The sequence below is a fragment of the Rattus rattus genome, chromosome 2 (assembly GCF_011064425.1).
Source record: "Rattus rattus isolate New Zealand chromosome 2, Rrattus_CSIRO_v1, whole genome shotgun sequence".
Classification (NCBI taxonomy): domain Eukaryota; kingdom Metazoa; phylum Chordata; class Mammalia; order Rodentia; family Muridae; genus Rattus; species Rattus rattus.
In genome coordinates, this window is record NC_046155.1 from 3,410,885 (window position 1) to 3,432,448 (window position 21,564).

The 21,564-nt window shown below is 52.4% G+C and overlaps 1 protein-coding gene across 1 annotated transcript; it reads right to left on the reverse strand.

Moving 5' to 3' along the window:
• Window positions 1–8,657: 8,657 nt before the first annotated feature.
• Window positions 8,658–18,163, reverse strand: Clcf1 (cardiotrophin like cytokine factor 1). The gene is made up of 3 exons (XM_032891243.1): window positions 18,054–18,163; window positions 11,805–11,971; window positions 8,658–10,092 (listed from the first exon to the last, which is right to left on the reverse strand). The coding sequence occupies exons 1-3, from the start codon at window positions 18,067–18,069 to the stop codon at window positions 9,598–9,600; spliced, it is 678 nt and encodes a 225-aa protein (XP_032747134.1). The 5' UTR covers window positions 18,070–18,163; the 3' UTR covers window positions 8,658–9,597.
• Window positions 18,164–21,564: the final 3,401 nt, after the last annotated feature.

A 21,564-nucleotide genomic window follows, 5' to 3' on the forward strand; every position in this document is an offset into this window, starting at 1 on the left:
ACATCAGAGACCTAAGCAAATGGCAAACGGCCTTTGTGGGGCGGGGCCTTAATTCTAGCCAATGGCAATCGGCAGAAGCAGGGGGCGGGGTAGCTGCTGCTGCGTTCCGATTGAGGAGGGGTTAGGCGGAACCAAGAACCTGTCAAGATGCCCCAGACTTCACCACCTCCTCGGGTTTCTCATTGGTCTACTTGGGTCCCCAGGGACGTATAGAGAGTTATCCTCGGCCTCTCACTTCCCGTTTTTCCTTCCTAGGCAAATGTTCTTTTCAGCCTCACTAATCCCCGTGGCCAGTTTGTAAGTCCCCTGAGAACCTTTTACTCTTGCCGGTTGGCCCTAGAGCGCTGTGGGATCAGATCTGTAGGTCCAAAGAGAGTTTGGACTTGACCAGGTCCTTCCCTGCTCCTACTGGCCCCAGGAGACCTTGCTGAAGAAACCCATGCGCTCAGAAGGCTCCTTTCTCACAGTCTGCTGGCAGAGACACTGTTCACCCAACCCAGGCATGCGGTTGCTGTGTCTGCTGTCAAGTCCCACAGCCTGCCTCTGTCCCCTTTGCTAGTCAGGAAGATTCCATTCCAAGGAAGACGCCAGAAATATAGTCCCCACTCTCCATGGGTTCATATTCCCAGTTCTTAATGGACAGATCTGCTCTGTTTTTTCTTGTTTTTGTTTTTGTTTTCTGAATGTGTATCACGAACAGAAAATAATTTCAATAAACCTAACCTTCATATTGGATTTACCATGTGCCAAGTTCTAAGCATCTCCCACATGCTAATTCAAAATAGATATCAAAAGAGGTTTTTGCAAGTGGGAAGTGTAGGCAAATTGTGATCAGTACTCTTAGTAACAGATACTGTGTAACTAACTAGCCTTCCTTGTGCTCTAGAAGCTCCCAAGCTTACAAGGTATAGGGTCAAACACAGTTGTCAGGCCTGGACAGAAGAGCAGGAGTAAGAACTCCTCAGAGCTAGAGGAGGATGGTAGGCACTGGGAGAAGACCTCCAGAAGGTAATTGCTGTAAACAGTGTCTCTCAATTTTCTACCCATGACCTTTGTTTTGGGGCTCCTGTCATCGCTGACTCACCCGTACTACCACCTCCCCCTCACCAACTTCCTGGCAGCGGGTGAAAGTGCTGGCCTGTGGGAGTCTGGGAACCAGCACTGGGACTGACCCAGCACTAATCACCCTCTGGAGCGCCCATCCGGTTCTTCCTTCCAGGGGTGCAAGGTCTATGGATTAGAGGCCTTTGCCCTCCTTTTCAGAAGTTCTGAGATCTAGCTTAGGAAGCACTCAACTGGCCTCCCGTGAGTGTGGAGGCAGAGAGGAGGGTCACTCCAGAGAGGAGCCTAGCAGTGGTGGGCAGATGGTTGTGGCTCCAGGGCCTCCTCTTGCCTAGCCTTCCCCCATTAGCTTTTGGAAGAAGAGGGAGATGTGGGCACAACTGCAAAGACCTGGAATACCTTTCTCTGACCCACTGTCTGGGGTGTCCCAAGTCTGATCCCTCCATCTGTCTCCTGGACAATGGAGCCCACATCTAGGAGAAGAGACCCCACAGAGTTGAGAAGGGGGACAGAGAGGATTCTCTATTCAAAAGGGAAAGGTATTAAGTCTACTCAGGCCGAGTGCTCTATAGTGGGGTAGCTCCTAGGCTTTATGGGACCTACCACTCCTCCTAAAAGGCCTCAGATACTCTAAGGCTGTTCCCAAAGGTATGTGGCACCCACTTCCTGAGTCCACAAAGCTCTGAGGGAGCAGGGAAGCCTGGGTGGGGCAGACCCCTCCTCATTCCTGGTCCCTCCCACCTCTGAAAGCTGATAGCCGTGGGGCCTGCCACCGCCCAGGGAGCATGAAATGGGGTGTGCCGCTGGGCGGCCACAGCAGCTCCCACCACTGCCTGGGCCTATTCCCCTCTCTCCTTTGGCAGCTCCTGATACCCTGACCTGCTCTGGGGATCTTGGCTGGGCCATCCCTACCTGCTCCCCCTCACACCCCCACCCCAGATCTCCTGGCTCAGGTCCAGGTGGCTTCTCCTACACTGTCTGGAAAGATACCTCCCAGGGGCTTTAGGTTCCCTCAGCCCCTAAGGGATCTGGAATGTTCTGCCTCAGTGCAGGAACCCTAGCACTGGCCTTCTGGTGTGGGGAAGGAGGGGATCGGAGGTGGAGTTCTCCCTAGGGAAGCGTGCTGTCTTCTCCAGGTGAGAACTGGGGTCATCCTGGCCTGCTCAGCATCCAGTGGTTCTCTAAGGTATTTAAGGCACGGACTTGGTCTCCTATCTTTGGGCATTTTCCTTCCTGCCTAGAACACTTTGCTTGATGCAGGCAGCTTCTTGGGCCCTACCAAACTGCTCTTCAGTTCTTAGAGTGGAGACCAAACTGCTGGTCTAAGTTAGGGGCTCAATTCTGTCTTGTATGGGAAGTGTCTTTGGTCAGCACTGATTCCAGAAGTTGGTGATAGAAGTAGCCAGAGTTAACTTACACCTTGGAAATATCCAAAGGTTCAAGGTCAAAGTCCTGGAGACCACGAGAACAAACAACCTGAACAGAAGCCCAGAACTGGGAGTCCCTGGGGCCGAGCCTCACTGTGCATGGCTCAAGTGGAAAGCAGATTGAGCTTGGCTTTACTCAGTGTGACCGTTCAGGGTGGGGTCAGCACTACACACAAATACTCATCCTGAAATCCTTCTCCTTCAGTTTGAGAGGGGTCATATGGACGGGGCTAGAGAGAACTGAGGAGATGGGGCAGGAGAGGAGAGGGATGTGAGGTCTTTCCCATTTCTTTCTCTCTCCTTAGCAACTCCCCCATCAGGCCCAGCTATTCATTCTGATTAGGGGATTTTGTGCATCCAGGTGAACACCCCAAACATCTTACCCATCCAAGCCTTCATTCCTTTCCTCAGGTGCTGTATTCCTTCAGGAGCTCCTCCTAGTTCCTCTCTACCCTCTCAGCCCCAACACCTTAGCCTGGTAGGCTCTGAGTTTCCTGTATTTGAAGGGTGAGAAAATAGGACAGTTTCTCTGGGCCCCTAGTGTCTACCCTGCCCTGCTCAGGAGCCTTCCACACCAGCCCCACTGGTCAGCTCACCTTTCACCAGGACCAACAGTTGAGAAGAAATTCTGGGGATTTGAAAAGCTCCCTTCAGAGCTGGAGAGGTGGCTCAGCAGTTAAGAGCACTGGCTGCTCTTCCAGAGGTCCTGAGTTCAATTCCCAGCAACCACATAGTGGCTCACAACCATCTGTAATGGAATCTGATGCCCTCTTCTGGTGTGCATGAAGACAGCTACAGTGCACACATAAATAAATAAACCTTTAAAAAAAAAGAAAAGAAAAGCTCCCTTCTGGTCATTCCTCACTGTGGCCACCAGGTGGCAGACTTTGTCCAGCAGGAAAGAGGTCCTAGTCCTAAGAGCCATATCCTGGAGGTCTGACAAGTTGGGGAGGTATCTCAAGTTATCTGTGAACTAGCCAGGTTAGGGACCAGACCTGAAGGGTAAAACAGAAGGGACTGGGGCTCAGAGCCACAGCTCTCTCACAGTCACTTCCTCTGGGTCGTTGGTACTAGTCTGCTGGCAAGGGTTTTATCCCTTCTAGGAAATTTGGATACCAGACTGAGTGAGCGAGCTCAAGAATTGAGAGGACAAAGGCAGGGACAATTATGGCTCCCTAGAATTGCTAACCTTTGTGCTCTAGGCTAAGGAAAGCAAAGGCCTGCCCTCTGCCTTCCCATTTTGAGTGACTGTGGCTGTGGTAACTGGTCAATGTATTGTGTAAGATGAGTGTTTGGATGAGTTCTCTTGCTGCCAAGGGGGTCCCTGAGTCCTGGCCGTTGCATCATTCTCTGGTGAGGGAGGCATGGTGACTTGCCTCTACCTAGGCCTCCTCAGTATTGGCTCTCAGCCTCCAGAAAGCCACCTTATCTCCTAGGTGCCGGTTTCCAATACACATGGGCTCCCTGGGGAGGTCAGGGAGACTTCAACTCTGCTCATTTTCACTCTCTTCCCCACGACACAGGACTTCTGGGGACCTAGGCAAGAAAGAGATCGAGGCCAAGTGAAGAGAGGGCATTTCCAATGCTGAGTAATGATTAGCAAGACAAACATGGTAACCCTAGGCACTAGAGTGGCATTGTTGAGCAGTTGTGAGCCATTGTGCCACACTACAAACAGAATAGACACTAGAAAGAACAAAGGCAGGAGTGGACGGAAGAGAAGCTTCATGTGTGGAGCACTGAATTCACACAGAAGGTGAGGGTGGGACCTTCCAGGGCAGCCACAGCCACAGGTGAGAACAAGCTCAGAGAGCACACTTCAGAGCTCTAGGGTTTTTCTTTTTCTTTTTCTTTCTTTTTTTCTGGTTTGTTTTTTGGAACAGTTTCTTGACTATCTCAAGACTTTGAATTTACTACGTAAGCCAAGACTGGCCTTGAACTCCTAATCTTCTTGCCTTCGTCTCCCAAGTATTGGGATTACAGATGTGCACACCACTTGAGTTTTTGACATACCCATTAGTAATTCCCAATCACAGTGACAGGGTTTTTGGCACTGTATCCTACTGAGCATCTTGTGGGAGTGTCTGTTACTGGGCTGGTAGCTCTGGTAAAAGAGAAGGTTGGTTAATGTACATTTTTGTTATGAGTTGTCTTTGGCCATCTAGGTTACAACTTTTCTTGTTTTTATTTTTTCAGACAAGATTTCTGTGTGTAGCGCTGGCTATTCTGGAATTCTGGAACTCGATACATAGACCAGGCTGGCCTTGAACTCACAGAGATCTGCTTATCTCTGTCTCCTGAGTGGTGGGATTAAAGGCATACACCTGTAGTATGGCAAAAGGCCTAGCAAAAGTCAGATTGTTTTTTGAGATGTTATTTGTTTGGGTTTTTTTGGGAGGGGGCATCGTTGAGGTACCTGGAGATGTTATTTGGTTTTTGGGGTTTTGGGGAAGGTGTACTTGGATTTGAACTCGGAGCCTTATGCTTGCTAGGCATGTGCTCTACCACTAGTTATATACTCAGTCAAGGGGCACTGGCATATGGGTGCAGATTCTCACAGATCACAGAGTCCAAAGGAGTCAGATTCCCCCTGGAGCTGGAGTTACAGGCCATTGTGAACCACTGTGTGTGGGTGCTGGGAACCAAACTTGCGTCTTCTGCAAGAGCTGCACTCTTTTTCTTTTAAGATTTATTTAATCTTATTTATATACTGTAAATATACAGTATACTGTAGCTGTCTTCAGACACATCTGAAGAGGGTATTAGATCCCATTACAGATGGTCCCACCATGTGGTTGCTGTGATTTGAACTCAGAAACTTTGGAAACGTAGTCAGTGCTCTTAACCACTAAGCCATCTCTCCAGCCCAAGTTACAACTCTTAAGTAAGGTCTTTGAGTCAGAAGCCCAGGTATTGAGAAATTAACATACAAATCAATTTCTGCAGTGCCATAGAGGCAGAGCACTGTGCCCAGAAGTCCTGTGTCCTAGGGAGGAGAGAGCAAATGAGTGGGGTTGATGTCCCCCTGACCTCCCCAGGGAGCCCATGTGTCACACTGGAAACCGGCACCTTGGAGAGAAGGCAGCTTCCTGGAGGCTGAGAGTAGGTCCTGAGGAGGCCTAGGTAGAGGCAAGCAGATTCCGGGTTGCTGAGAAATACCACAGATGGGACCCACGAGAAAGACGTGTCTACAGTCACCTGGTTCTTCCCTGCGTCTGCCCAGCAAGCTTTTGGATTCTCTTTTTCTTATCTCTTCCATACCCCAAACCCTCCGTTCTTCAGCCACCACCCCCACACTTGGCAATAACATGTTTAGATTTCTTCTATTTAAAACAGACAAATGACAAGCCTTCCTTGATCCTGCCTTTACCACAGGATGTATTCATTTCTACTCCCCTCACACTGTATCTTTCTTGGACTCACAATTGGGTGTCTGCCTCTCACCTGCTATTTTAATGGCTCTATGGGGTGTGCATGGTGGTACATGCCTATAATGCCAGCACTTAGGACACTAAAGCAGGAGGATCACTGTGAGTTTTAAGTGAGCCTGGTCTACATAGCTCCCTATTATCCAAAAACAAACAAGTTGCCTGTGTTTCCTAACTGCTCAAACTGGTGGGTTTCGTCTATTTTCTCCTCTCAGTTCCTCTAGAGCATGAGACTGCCGATTAGCGTTCGGCTTCTAAACCCTTCAAAACTCTTGTTTTGGACACTCTTTACATCAGTTTAAATCAAATTACCAAGGATTTCACTATGTTGGGCATTATGCTAAACATTATCTGGATGCATGGCTGACCAATCCTGAGGACTACCTCCAAACTATCTGTGTTCTAACCCATCTCTGCCTATCCAAAGTCTTCCTGTCCTCTGACAGGAACTAAATTTCACCCTGTGCCTTTACACAAAAGGTGCGCCAACCACTTGCTGTGTGCCAGCACTGCACATATCAGTAGGAGACACACTGCTTCCTCCTATGTGCTCTCAGCCTAAGCCCCTCACCCGTTAGGTGCTGCCCTCTGTCCTACACTTTCATTTGATGGGTCTGCTTGCTTGATTCCCTATCTTTCCTAATATTTATTGGTTCTCTTCTTCTACCATGTAGAGATCAAACTCAGGTTAGGCTTGGCAGCAAACACCTTTACCCACTGAGCCATCTCACTGGCCCATTGCCTAGGTCTTTCTACCTTTAAATAGATCTGCTTCTCATATCCTAACATACTTTATTTATTTATTTATTTATTTATTTATTTATTTATTTATTTATTTATTTATTTATGTGAGTACACTGTTGCTGTCTGCAGATACACCAGAAGAGAGCATCTGATCCCATTACAGTTGATTGTAAGCCACCATGTGGGTGCTGGGAATTGAACTCAGGACCTCTGGAAGAGCAGTCAGTGTTCTTAACCACTGAGCCATCTCCCCAGCCCCATATTCTAACATTTATGAGCACCTTTTTCTAGATTGCTTTGTCCACACTTACAGAACACATTAATGAAACACCTTTAGGTTGGCCCTGAACTGGGCAGAGCGGAAAAGGAAAGAGCAGATGATGTGGTGTATGCTTTCTAAACCAGCACTGCAGAGGTGGGGGCAGGAGAATTGCAAGTTCAAAGGCAACCTAGGCTACAGAGTGAGAGAGAAAAAAAGTTGGGGTGGGGGAAGGAGAACAAAGAGGAGGGAAAGAGGAGAGGAAAAAAGAGGAGGAAGGAAAGGAGGAGAGGGGAGAGAAGGAAGAAGGAACAAAGGGAGAAATGGGGGAAATACTACAGAGGAAGATTGGTGTTGGCCTCTGAGAAACTCACCAGCTAATACTGCGAGGTAAAAACAGGACCCTTGCTTTCCCCTCTGCTGTCCTCATATATCCTTGCTTAATGTTTTGCATATCACAAGCCAAGATACATTTTGCCTGTGTGTAGAGAAAGCCTGACCCCCTTTCTAGTGTGTCTCATTAGGCAAAGGGGCAGAGTTGTGTTGAGTGACTGGACAGGTTATCTCAGCCCACAGAATCAGGACATGTTCCACTTGGGACAGGAGACCTAGGGCATGCTGCTGAGGTTGGCTAGCCCATACATTGGCAATCAGAAACTCCTCACCCTGCACCTTCATCTCAGCGTTTTCTAGGGCTCATGCACTGGTCTTGTCCACTGAATCATGTGATGGGATCCTGTGCTTTATTATCTCAGGGAAGTCAAGCTTCCTTCCCACGTAGATTTAAGTTCCACAAGAGTAGGAGTCAAGTTAGGCTTGAGTCTTCTCTTGGTTTCAATATACCCAGAGAGCGTAGTGAAGGGAAGGTAATTAAGTCTTTAAAGAAGCTGTCCACTGAGTGACACTACCACCATTTGTTACTTCCTTAATGCGTAAGGCCTTGTGTTTTGGAAACTCTCATAAAACATCCATGTGTTTCCTGGGAGCAATTAACCCATTAATTTGCCCAGTAGCTCATAACTAGAGTGTCATGACACAGTGGTGTGTCCCAACTAATCTGTAATTATTCCAATGGTTGTTGCTATAGCCAGATACCTTTAATATTTCTATCACCCTCTCCAAATTGCATAAAGATATTTAATTATCCCCACTTTACAGATAGGGAAAACAAAGACCAGAAAACTTTGAAAAGGCTATCCAAGTAACAGGCTATAAAATAAGATTGGAGCTTAGATTATCCCTCCCATCTATCCCAGTCTTTTCCTCCAAATAGGCTGTTAGACTGGAGGGAAAGGCGCAGATCCATAGGAAGGAACTTGGATGTGGCCACTGTCCATCAGCCTTCCTAGGAGAAGAGTAAGGTGAGGGCCCCTTATGGAACTAATGGAAGCCCGGGGAAGTTTGGAACTGAATGTCAGGGGTTAGCGATCAGCCAGTCAGAGAGGAGCATGACAGTTTTTTCCACCAGGTGCAGCTGAGCTAGAGTGGGGAGATTCAAGGCCAGACAGACCTGGGAGGCCAGACAAACAGTCCAGAGGCGAGGAAGATCGGCAGACAACATGAAACACACACAACTATCTGGGAGGACCAAGTCATTGTGGGTGTGGTCAAGTGGACAGGTTGCTCCAAGGCCTGGTGTACCTCTATGTTATAAAGAAACAGTGAGAATCATGCAGGCAGGGCTAGGGTCACCAGCAATGGCCCCCAGGAAGATTACCAAGCTAGACAGAGTCCAAGTTCTGGGGCAAGCATTTTATTTGTTAATACAAGAATAGAAATTCTGCAATAAATATCATCTAATAAATAACATCTCCAAATAAATAAATATTAATACAACAAACTTAGAGTCATGAGTGGGTGGGGCTGGGGATAGAGCCTGGGGAGCCATCCCCCTTACCCCACAATGCTACTGCAATGTAAACTTTCAGGAAACCCTGTGGCTATGGCTATGGCTGCCCTCCCCAGCCCAGGCAACCACAGATACCTTGGGAAAGGGGGCAGAGAGGAGGTACCAAGATGCTGGCAAGAAAATTCAAGGCAAGGTCTTAATGCTCAACATGGCTTTTGTTTTCCGCCCTGTGCCACCACTGTCTTGGTGACTGCTGGGTCTGGTCTGTCCCTGCCCTTCTCTTTTAGAATTACATCTTCTGGTTTCTAGGCCACCTCCAGCACAGACCCTACCCCTCCACTTACTATCACACTCTTCTTTAGACTGGTCACTTTGTTTCCTGAACTGGATATGTAGTTTTTGGGGTAGGGAAGCAACACCCATCCAAGGAGAGGGAGGGAAGCCAAGGGGCCTTATCCCAGAAAGGCACATGCTACAGTGGCCCCCACCCATGCCCTCCAGGTATGTTTCTGCAAGTGCCACATGAGGAACTGAGTGGATACTGGCAAGTGGCAAGCAGAAAGCAGGAGGCAGAGAGAGCCTTTCTACCCACTGAGCCATTCAACTCCCTCAGGCATTCCCTCTTGGTGCCCACTGTACCTTTTCCCCAGACCCTAGGACTCTAGGAGCTAGAGGGCTTATTGAGTTACACCCCCATCCAAGGCTGAGGAGGGTAGAGCTACCATGGTCTGGCTCCTGGCTCAACAAATGTTGGTATAGAGGATTTTTCACCCCACAATGGAAGCACAGTTGACTGGGGCTGAAGGTGTGGGGGTGAAGGGTCGGAGATCAGAAACCATGGGCCTCCAAGTGCAGGGTGACTGAAGCTGCTGGAGGTTGCATCTTCTTCTTAAGCCGGTTGAAGTCTTTGGCTGAACGCCATAGCCAGGTCTGCAGCTCCTTCAGCAGCCAGAAGTCATCCATCTTCTGGAGGAAGTCGCTGTGGGCAGGGCCAGGGGCCCAGGCTGGCTCAGTCCCTGGCAGAGGCTGGGGTAATGGGTAGCCAAGAGTTGCCATGACACCTGCAATGCTTCCCAGCAGGCCCTGGAGACTGGTACAGAAATGGGCCAGACTACGTCGTAGTTCAGCTGTGGCAGCTTGACGGTTGAGGCCACGCAAGTAACACAGGAGGTGACTGTAGGCCTCATAGTTCTGGGTCAGCCGTAGCCTGTCATTGAGGCTTCGCCACACTTCCAAGTTGACCGTGGCCCTAGGCAGAGTTTCTGCCCCCAGCCGAGGAGGATTGAAGTCAGGCTCGTTGAAAGGGGGCCCCAGGTAGTTCAGCTGTGAAAAGGAGAGGGCAATGGGGAAGGAGCAGAGCAGAGCTGCCAGCTTGTCACCAAAGAGATACCTCCTCCCAAAGCTTCTATTGCTCTTGACCCCTGACATGGGAGGCCTCTGGTCACAGACCTCCCGAGTTTTTCCAGCAAGTGTCATTTGCATGGAGAAGACAGGTGAAGCAGTGGGGTGATGAGTTCTCCTATGGAGAGGTGTAGAAAGAGAAAACCACGAAGGAGCCACTCAGGAGGGACGTGCTGATTGTCTGGGTGAAGAATGCCCACCATAGGGCAGGGCAGAGAAGAAGAGGAGCCGGAGGAGCCAGGAGACCAGACTGGAGAGGTAGAAGGTGGCCTCTGAGAGTGCAGGCCAGGGGAGAGCTCAGGGAGGCAGCAGAGCTCCGCAGGGCAGTTGCAGAACATGAGAGTGAGCCGCAGAAAATGCTGTCGGGTTTGGTGAGGAGGAGGTGCCTGATGACCTGGGAGACATGGTTGCCGTGGCCTGGAAGCCAGATTGCAGGGGGTTAACGAGTGAGGGGGTGGAGAGGAAGTGGAGGCAGAGGGTGTAGACGACTCCTTTAAGAAATTTGGCAGAGGAAGTTAGGAGAGAGAGGGTTCGGAATTAGAGAGGGTAGCAGACTTAAGCAGAGGTTTTCTGCGCAGGGAAACGGGTCAGAGGAGAATCCTTATCAAAGGCAAAGGACCTGGAGGCACCAAAACTTCAGCAGGCCCAGTACTTTAAGCCAAAGGGACAAGAGGTTGCAGTGTACTCACCAGCACCCCAAAGGAGAGGACTCAGTTGCTAGCAGCAGAGCTGTAAAAGGAAGAAACTGAGGACATCTGAAGAGAGGACAGGAGGAAGGGCATGGGAGACAGACTAGCATAGGAAGAGGGCAAAGGCCTTGCCAATGTCTCAGGGGAACGGCCTGAGGCCCAGGGAAGGGGATGTGGGAGATGTGCAACTGGGAGGGAAAGAGAAGAGGGGCGAGGCCTGGGATAGGCAGGGCCCAGGGGGAGGTTCACACGCTGACAAGCACAGAGACAAACTAATTTCCTCGGTGTATCCTGGGGCCGGAGCCAGCTCCCCCGCCACCTCCTCCCTCTTCTTCCCTGGCTCAGGAGTAGGGTCTGGGATGTGGAAGAGGAACACGGGAAGAGGGCCTGCTCCCCATGGTCCTCAGTGCCTCCGAGCCTCTCTCCTCCACCCTCCATACCCTGAACCCCTTGCCATGACTGCTTTAGATTCTTTATAGACCTCTCCTTCGACCTCCTAAGAGGTCTGTGAAGGGTGGGAGAGGCAGACAGAGGGAGGACCATGGGTCCAGAACAACAGGGCCCCAGGTCTGGGGGTAGAGGCGAGCTGGAACACAAGCATAGAAGGTGGGGCCCCTCCATCCCCACCCAGCCCCACCCTTGCAAGAGACACCACAACACGGTGTAAACAGAGGAGACTTCCCCAGCCCCCAGGGGGAGGCAGGCAGCTGGGCTGGCAGCCAATGGGGCAATGGGCCAAGGCGGGTTCGAGGCCTGCCCACATGCCTACTCCTGAGGCCAGGATTGGGGGGGGGCACCTGAGAGGGAAGGGCAGAAGATAGGCCAGATGGAGAAACTGTGTGGACCCAAAAGACCTCTCATCACCCCATCATTTACTAGGACCCCTGCCCCATGCTCTCTTTTCCCAAAAACCTCTGCTTTTTTTTTGCCAAAGGGGATACTCACGTAGGTCCCAGCTAAGCTGCGGAGTTGATGCTCCAGGTAGCGGGTGAGGTCATAGGTTTTCTGGATGGAGGGGCCAGGGCCTGGATCTCCTGTTCGATTAAGAGCTGGCACTGCAGGGAGGTGCCACAGCACCGTGCAGAGGCAAGCTAACATCCCCCACGAGTCCCCTGTGGATAGGATGGGCAAGAAGTATGAGGGTGGGCCCAGGCCCACGTGGGGAAACAGCTGGCAGCCCCTCAGGTGTCTGTCCCCACCTTGGGCTAGGAAGGGGGGTGAGAAAGAGAGACCAGATGGAAGGTGGAGGGGATGGAGGAGGGAAAGACTTGTGGTCCAAGAGTGTATGTGGAGGTATGTTTGTGAGAACAGTCCTGGCATGTGTGTCTGTCAGTAGACTCTCGACTGCTATCAGCTGAGTCCTTGGCATGTCTTCCCTATATGTGCCAAATACGTGTGCATGTGTCTACTCAGAGGGCCAGGCCTGGCTTTAGAGACTTTTGTGTCAATATGCTGGCGTTCCAGTTGTGTCCAGCCTCTTCTCCAAGTCTTCCAGTTCCATTGCAGCAGGAACTAAAGGGTGGGAATATGACATATGTTAGCTCTGGCAAGCTGTGAGCAGTGAACCCTGTGGAAGAGTGAGAGGAGAGGCAGCGGCTCTGGGAGATAGGAGTAGTGTTCCACAGCTGAGGTCAGGCCAAGGGTCCAAGATAACCGGTTTGTGGAGTGACAAGTGGAGGGTATATACTAGGCTATAGTTCCTGGGTGTTGTGAGGGCAGGATAGGGTTAACTGAAGGAGATATAGCATTCCTCTTATAGCAGTGTAGAAGTTTGATTCCCCTCCTTTCTTTTCCTGTAGTGCTAGGATTAAACACAGGGCCTGTGCATGCAGGCATGTGCTCTACCACTGAATGCCCCAGCATTCTCTATTTTCGATGCAGGGTCTCCCTCCCTAAGTTGCCCAAGCTACTTGTAAACTTACAATCTTTCTGCCTCAGCCTCCAGAGTAGCTGGAATTACAGGCTTGTCCCTGCAGGCCCTGACTGCCAATGTCTCCCCCATCTTTATCTAGGGTGGTGTAGGGGGAGCATGAAGGGGAAAGATGTGAGTTTAAAGAGGGAGGCTGATCACAAAGGCAACAGAGGGTTTGATTATTCCAGAAGTCAGGAGTTGATGCTGGGAGAAGGGCCAGAATCAGGTGGGAAACGTGCTTTCCTAAAGAGACTTTTAGATGAGGTCCAAAATTAAAATAGGGGCTAGGATAGGGTAGGAATATAATAGGCAGTGGGCTAGGTTAGACTTGAAGACTAGGTTGGCCTGAACATTTCAGTTGAATTTAGACTGGGATTTGGTTGAGTGAGTGTGGTTGAGAGTTGAGTCCAGGAGGAGGATGTGGTTAGGTCTGGGCAGGCAGAAGGTTAGCTGGGACCAAGACCTGCGGATTTGCTGCTTTATCCATCAAAGAGAATGGTGTTTGGCACGTCACAAAACACAGGGCTAGTTTGGGCTTTAAGCTTGGATAGGTATGAGATCAAGTGGTTTCTTTCCTTTAGTTTACATTTTATACTTCAGATTTTTCTATAATGACATGTTTCTTAGAAACAAGTGGATAGGCTTAACCATTTGGCTGTATTCAGACTCCAGGTAGGGTTTGGAGTTAAGGAGGCACGGAGACTAGGGTTAGAGTCTGTTGTAATGCTGTCTTTAGGGCTTTGGGGGTTACTCTTCAAGATTGTCTGTCACATTTAGACTACAGAAGGCAGCTGAGGGCTTTTGCTATGGTGCACACACAGTACAGGTGCTTGATGAGCTAGCTTTTCAGGTGGAGCATGGCAGAGTGGGTGGCAGAGTGGGTAGCTCGTGTGTGTGTGTGTGTGTGTGTGTGTGTGTGTGTGCGCGCGCGCGCGCGCATGCGTGCAAGTTCACATCTATTTTCAGACAGCAGGGTTTGCAATAGTGCTCTGTCTTGATGTATTTTCTTATATTTTCTTTTTTTTTTTTTTTTTTTTTTTTTTCCCCCCCCCCCCCCGGAGCTGGGGACCGAACCCAGGGCCTTGCGCTTCCTAGGCAAGCACTGTACCACTGAGCTAAATCCCCAACCCCCAGACAGCAGGGTTTAACTGTTTCCTGGACAAACAGGCTTCACTTTTCTTTCTTTCTTTTTTTTTATTTTTTGGAAGATTTATTTATTTATATGAGTATACTATAGCTGTCTTCAGACACATCAGACATCAGAAGAGGACATCAGATCCCATTACAGATGGTTGTGAGCCACCGTGTGGTTGCTGGGAATTGAACTCAGGACCTCTGAAAGAGCAGTCAGTGCTCTTAACCACTGAGCCATCTCTCCAGCCCCTGGGCTCCACTTTTCTCTCTCTCATCTGCAGCCTGTGTTCCTTCCTTGGTTGTTTCCCCTAGTTCTTACCTGCCTCTGTTTTTGTTTCTATTCCTTGATCATTGTATCTCCAAATACATCCAAGTCCTCCTCCTCTGTACCGCACCCTGAGCATCTGGCTAAGTCCCTTGTAGGATCCTGTGGGTATCATGTAGGGTTACTTTTGGAGACCAGGGCCCTGATGAGTTGAACAGTGGCTCTTCCAATCGCGAGACAGCTTTTAGGATGGAGTATGACTTTGCTGGAAGTTAGTGGCATTGCCAAAGTCCTGCCAAAGCAGAAACTGGAGGCTTGGCTGGCCTCTTTACCTGACTCTCCGGAGGCAGCCCTGTCATCCAGAGTCCTGACCGAGGCTGTCTGTCTTATAACAGGAGATACAGTCAGGAGCCTAGCATGAAGCCTGTTCCTCACTCCCTTCCTGGGTCCTGTGGGACATCTCTGGGGAGAACAGCTCCTTACACTGGGACAACAGGAGAGAAAAAGCCTTTGGATAAACAAAAGCTAAGTCATCTGGGCAGAAAAACGGCTCATGAAATTAACCAGACGAGGCCGGTGTTTCCAGGAATATTTCAGTTCTGAGGTAACTATGTCACTGCAAGCTGGGGGGTGGGGGCACACGGGAGAATAGAAGGGGAGCCTACTGGCCAGTCCTAGAGAGAAGCAGAAGGAAGCATGGGAGTCAGTTGTAGGAATCAAGAGTGGAGGCCAGTAGAGGTGAAAGGGGAGTTGAACTATAGAGAACTCTGCTCTGTCCTATGATAACTCTGATCTTGGACAAGATGTGCCCATATCTCAGGCAGCCAAGCTGGAAGGCCTGAACAGAAAACACCTGACCTCAGGATGAGCACTAAGCCAGGGACTCCCAATGCCCACGGATAGGTTTGGCTCCCTGTTTTTCTCTCTAGCTCATGATGTATGCAGGTGGACCCCACCATAAGGCTGCATCCCATCCCCTCCCCCAGCCCTGGTCCCCAGCCCCAGCCCTGCCTCTGGCTGCTGCCCACTGATTGTTTACATCCCCTTCTCCTTGTGTTTATAAATCCGCTGAGCACGTGAGGAGCTAATGAGTGCAGCTCACGTTTCCTGCTGCAGCACCCTCCACTCCCTATCCTGGCCCCTGCCAGGGCCAGCCCTAATTCTATCCAGATCCCAGGGCCCTGGGAAACCAGGCCCCCCTCACGAACACACACACACACACACACACACACACACACACACACACACACACACACACACACACAGAGCCTTATCCCTGGCAAGCCCAAAGGCCACCCCCATATGCTACACAGCAGGCCTTCAGCAGCCTCCCCTCAGCTCCTGGCCTAACCCACAGGCTGACCACCCTCAGTGAGGGTGGGGGGCTCAGCAGTGCAGATGTCCAGGGTAGATGGGGAGACTGCACCTGGGACTAGGGGCTAACAGCTGTAAGTCCTAGAAGCTGGGTCCAGAAGTTCTACAGTCTAGTCTAAATATGGGAGCCAGCAGGAGAGGTCATGCCTGGTCCATATTGAGCCAGCAACTGGGTGACTTGCAGTCCACTTAGGGGAACTGGAGGGAGCAACCTAAAACATAGTGTGAGATCCAGGGGTCCTACCCAGAGAAAAGCCCACAGGAACCTGATTTTTCCATCCTCAAGAATGGCTGCCCCTTCTGTTTTTTCCTTCCTTCACTTCTGCAGTCTTAGGTTCCCTTCCCCCATGGCTGGTGAGGAATGGAGGTAGGCTTGGAAGTGAGGAGACTGAGCTCTACTATGAACCCATCTGGTGGCAGTGGCTCCCATAAAGAGACTGCAGTGTGCTAAGGTTCCTCCCAGATGGATCCTATGGAGCCCCATGTCTGTGTCCTTTCCAACAGTTCGTTTCCCTTCTCTTCCTTTCTAGTCCAAAAGATAGGCTAGTGTCAGGGGGGAGAAAAGCACAAGGCAAGGCAAGTCCTTTCCTTGTGAAGTCAATCCAGGAGTTGCGCTTAGGCTAAGGAAAAAGCTGCTCCAATATGCCACAAGAGGGCCCTTGGTTTCTCAGGGAGATGAGAGTAAAGCCACAGCTTTAGAGTTGAGCAGCCCGCTGAGGCCGCCAAAAAAGAAATGAAGGAAATAGCCCAGAGCAAGTGTGTGGGTGAACTGGAAAGGGTGTTGTGGTCAAGAGCTTACAGGAGGGTGTGGGAGGGGCTGCAGAGTGTGCAGGAGCCAGGGTGTGAACAGGCAGGTGGGATTATGGGGAGGAATGTCAAGTGTCAGGAATCAGTAGCTAGGCTTGTAGAAGTGTGAATGGGACACTTCAGTGTGCAGCCTGGGGAGCCCATTACTCCAGTCAGCAGACTCTTCTGAGGTTGCCCAGGGACAGTGGCTTCCATTTCTAGTTGTTCTTTCTCTTCCTTGATGTGTGGCTACCAGACACTAGAGCTAGAAGGGTGCATCTTGTCTTTTAGAGAACTTATGTCCGGTGCTGAGGTGGGCAAACCGGATGGCAGTGTGTAATAGACTGAGACTGATGCCTGTCAGGGACAATGAAAGCCAGAGATTTCCCTGCTCAGATTCTGAGAGGTGGGCAGGATGTTTCTCTAAGATTTGGACTGCCGCTGCCATCCATCCACTGTCTGCCCTCCTTCTTTTGGCAGGTTCTTCCTGCTCCTAGGCTCTGGAGAACACAGAACTGGGGGGTCTCCTAAAGGGAAGCCTTCTGCACCCCAATGCAGTAGAAAGGTAGGTGAGAACATGAGTTTGGGGACTTTGAAGAAGCTACGGGGACTTTGCTTGAGGGGACCAGCCCCAAGAACTGGGATGGTGGGAGTTGGCAGTTCGCTGGCCCTACCTTCTTGACCATGACCTCTCGATCCCGGACCCCTCCTGGTGGCAGTGGCGCCTTCCCCTTGTGTGGCCCCGGCGCCCCCAGCCCCGCCCCCCCGCCCGCTCCCTTCCCGACGGCGGCGGGGGCGGAGGCGGGGTCCGGGCGCCGGGCTTCGGGGCTCGAATGAGCCGCTGCCCGCTCCGTCGCGTCCACTCCCTGCCCGGCCCGCCCTCCTGCCACGGGCCGCCTAGTCAGGCAGCCGCTCGAGGGGCTGCCGGCAGTCTCGGCGCTCCCGGGCCGCTGACGGACTTTTTCCTGCTGGGTCCGGCCAGGCAGCGTCTCCCCCACAAATCCCTCCTGCAGTAATCACTCCCAGGCCACTGCGGTCCGCGGGCCCCGTCCACCCCGCCGCGCCTACCTGCCTCTGGCTCCCAGGCGGTGGGCTGCATGGAAGGGCTCCGGCCACGCCGCGCGCAGCGTAGTAGCCGGAGTCCCGCGGCCCGGCCCGGCCCAGCTAGGTTTGCTCTGCCCTCCGCCCTCCTCTCGCGCGCCCTCCTCCCCTCCCCGCGGGCCGAGGAAAGAGTTCAGCGCGGCCCGAGGTGTCGGCCTCCCCCTCGCCTCCCGCTGCTCGGCCGCGGGCTCCCCCTCTGCTTCTCTCCCTCCCTCTTCCTCTCCTGGCCCCCTCCTCCCTCGCGCCGCGTCCCCCCTTCCCCGCACCCTCGCTGCCCGCCTCGGACTCGCTCGCCCCGACTCTGGCGCGGGGCTCTGTGTCCGCGGGTTCCCTGGGACCCCGCCTCGCGGTGGCTCCAGGTGGCCGCCCGTCCAGGTCTGAGGGTTGTCCAGGCTCCCCGCCGCGTTCTCAGCCACCTCCTGGCTCCTCCAAGCGGACTCCAGGAATGCCGCGTCCCCACCCGGCCCCTCTCGAGGGCGCCCGGCCGTACCTCCCCAGCCCGAGCTCTGCTCCCCGGCCCGGCCCTGGCTTGGGGCTCCGAGGGTGGGGAGGAGGACGGGAACCGGATCTCACTGGTGCTGGGCGGGGGCGGAGGCCTCGGCCTCGGACGCCTGGCTCCTACCTGCTCGGAGGTCCATGGGGCTGGGGGCCGGGCCGGCCGGGCGCGGCTCCTCTCCCAGAGGCTGGCGGAGTGGGAGGGCGAGCCGCGGCTCCGGCGAAGCTTTAATAATCCCATCCGCCAGGCCCACTCGCAGGTTTTTTTCTCTCGGTTTCGCATTTTTTTTTTCGGTGTGGGACATTCTGCAAACTTTTTTTTTTCTGACGTGTAAAGCTGTAACCACAAATTGTAGCAGCCCTCCCCGGGTGGGGGGAAGAGGGGGGAGGAGGGAAGGGAGGGCTTCTGGGGCTCCTCTCCCTCCCACAACATTGAGGGGGGGTGGTGAGGTGAGGCAAGGCTGCGACGGTACCACCCTAGGCCTCCTGGGGGAGGGGGCAGGGAGGGCATCGTCCCTCTGCAAACTCTTGGGAGCTTGGAAAGGGAGCTGGCCTTGGTGTGGGCTTCTTCCTTGGTGTCCGCCAGGGCATGCTGGCCTCCTTCCCTCCGCTCCTTGCCGGGTTTAGGGTCCCTATACCCACCCTACCTCTGTCTCTTCATTTCTAACCTTCCCTCCCCCTCCCACTTGAGTAAATGCAATGACACATTCTCTCAAATGCCAGCAAGCTGGCCTCCGAGCAAGTGATGGTGTTTTTCCTGCTGCCCTTTGTCTGGGCTGACCGCCCCCCTTGCCTATTGTCCCGCCACTTGTCCCACTTCCAAAAGCTAGAGCTAAGTGAGGCGCCAGGGGCTGGGGCAGGTGACTAACCAGCTCACAATGCCCCCTGAGGAGGGGAGAGGGCACCAGGGCCCAGCTTCTCAGTCAAGTTCACAAGGGTTTTCATTCTTCCCAGTGACCAGGGAGAGTGCACATGGGTGGGGGATTTGTAATTCATTAATCAGCACAAGGCACCGGACCAGTTTCAACACCAGAGGCTTCACGGGTGACTCAGCGGGAACTCGAAGATTCAAGGCCATGGATAGACCTAGCATCCCGTTTGTGAAATGCTTCCCCATCGAGACATTTGGCATCCTCTTCCCTTTGGGGTTTTGGGTTGTTGGTTTTTCCGGTGGTGAGGTAGGGGTGGTTTGGCAACGAGCACTCTCCCTCCTTCCCCTCAGGCCTGGGTTGGGACTTTCTGAGTGGGAGACCTAGGGGACCCATAAGCCTAGACCCTCCCAGGAGGGTCTCCTTTCCTCCTCCTTCCTCCCTCTCCAAAGGGCTGCCAGGGAGAGCGAGTGAGCAAGAGAGCTAGTGCAGAGGAAACAGCTGTCATCTGGGGCTTGGAGACAGCCCCATTTTGTGATTTTTCTTGGGGGACAGTCATTTGGTCCCCAATCTTGGGTTCTTGTAGAAGCATACCATCAATTAGGTCATCTGATAAGTTGCTAATATAGTTGTTTGTCTGTAGTCTCAACAGGGGCAGATACGGGTGGCAGCCAGACCTGGAAGGTGATGTCTGTCTCTGGAATGGCATGAGATATCCACCCCCCCACTTCTGCTGGTACCCCTGGGGAAGGAGGGCACTCTGCCAGTCTAGCACAGCCCCTCCAGCCTGTGGGTCAGAGTAGGCATCAGTCATGGCTAGTGCTGGTTTCCCAGGGCAGCACTTCCCTTTTCTGCACTGGAGAACTGGGGTGGGGGGGTGGGGGGGTGGGGAAGAAGTTTGTTTTCAATTACCTCACTGGAGTGGGACAGACTTTGTTGTTGGTTATTTCTTTCTATTTTTTCCCTCTCTCCCTTCCTTTCTCTCTCCCTCGCCCCCCTTCCTTTCTCTCTCCCTCACCCCCCCCCTTCTGAACAAGAAGAAAAAGCTGAGAACGGAGAGCTGGTCTGGGTGGGGGCAGGGGCTCCTAGAGCATCAGTCGCTGCTCTGATGAAAAGGGCCTTGGAGGGGCCCTGTGAAAAGTGCTTAGACCTTCCTCCCCCACCTCCCCAGCCCCCACCAGCCAGGGCTCTGGAGTTTCAATGACATTCTCGGCCAATGAGCCTAACCATCTCTTGATGCGCTTGCCAAGGTCAAGAAGGCAGATGCCCACAAGTGACTGGCCCAGAGTGGACCAGGAGGTCCCTCTGGTGTCTACGACCCCTTCTGAAGGAAGCAAGAAGGGAAGGAGCAGCTTGAAAGCCCAGCTTGGGCTGTGCAGTTGCACAGCTCGCCCCTGGTGGAAAGGCTTTGCAGACAATGTGGTTTGGATTTGGCTGAGCCCCTCAGCACCTTATAAAGCACCTTGCTGAGTCAGGGGGAACAGCCTCGATGAAGAGAGAAGTAAGGAGGGCTGAGGGGGAGAGGAAAGAAAGGAGAAAGGTGAAGGATCTGGGAAGAGACACAGAGAGACAAATAGAATGAGGAAAGCTGTAGTTACTGAAGGGAAGGACTATGGGGTTACTCTACCCAGCTGTGTCTCGAAAGACATTGACTCGCAGAAACTGTGGGCACTTGTTCCCAGCAGATCCAGCCCAGGTCGGGAGGGAGCAGGACAACTGGCTTTACACATGGTTCCTGGGGCTCCCTGTTTGCCTTTTGATTCTTAATGTAGTGACCCCACATTCTAGGAAAGTCAAATTCTCCCTTAGCCCCATGTCTGGACTTGCCTCTCTGCCCTCTCCCCTCACACAGTGGGGGCCACCCCCCAACTCCTACAGTGCCAAAGGGAAAATCAACTCCATCTCCAAGCTGCCAGTGCCCCTCTGCCATGTCTGGGCAAAGGCAGCAAGCTAGAAGCTGCCAGTTGGGGTGGGGTGGGGGCCAGAGTAAAGACTGCCTCCTGCCAAATCCCCAATAGGGGTGGGCTGCTGGAATTTGGGGGAGAAGGAAGAAAGGAAAGTGAATCAGGAGAGCCCCCCAGGGTTTCTGTGGAGCAGGGTGGGGCAGGGCAGGTGCTGTCTTCTGGTTTCCAGCTGAGGAGCTGATGAAGCTCCTGTTCTCCCTTCCTTACCCTTGCTGGCTCTCAAAACCTGGTCAGGGCCCTTCCAACTCCCAAGCGTCTGGGAGTGGGGGTAGGGGAGAGGCTGCAGGAGAAACTAGATACCACCCCCAGCTCCAGATAAGCATCCTCAGGAAGAGAGAGAGAATCATCCTCTTTGTCCTGTGAGATCCTGTTAGGCTGCTTTCTCAGCTTCTGTTGGGATACTCTGTCTTGTAATAAACAGAAGAGGAAATCCCAATATTGCCTTCAAGAAGTTGGGTTTGGGGACACTTATTAAATGCCATCACTAGCCACAGTAGGAGAGTCCACTGGGCACCAGCCACACAGTTCCCAGAAGCAGCTGCAGGCAGGGTGGGAGTGAGACTGCAACTCAGGGTACCTGGGGTTTGACCTCATCTACCCTCCTTCTCCAGGAATTCAGTGAGTCAATGCTGCTACCTCCTTTGACCTTCCAGGTAGCAGGCTACCGATGGATGGCAAGTAGACCCAAGAAATGTGATGGGTTGAGGGGCAGCACTGGCAACCAAACTGCCCTCCAAGGAAGAACTAAAAGTAACTGGATATTAGCTTAGGCACTGGCTATAATCCCGCCCCTTTCTTCTTTCCC

What these genes read in the sequence shown, in the direction of transcription:
- Clcf1 (XM_032891243.1), bottom strand. An exon ending in GCAGCTTAGCTGGGACCTAC is followed by an intron (nt 10,093 to 11,804) that starts GTGAGTATCCCC and finishes TCCTTTTCACAG; the next exon opens with CTGAACTACCTGGGGCCCCC.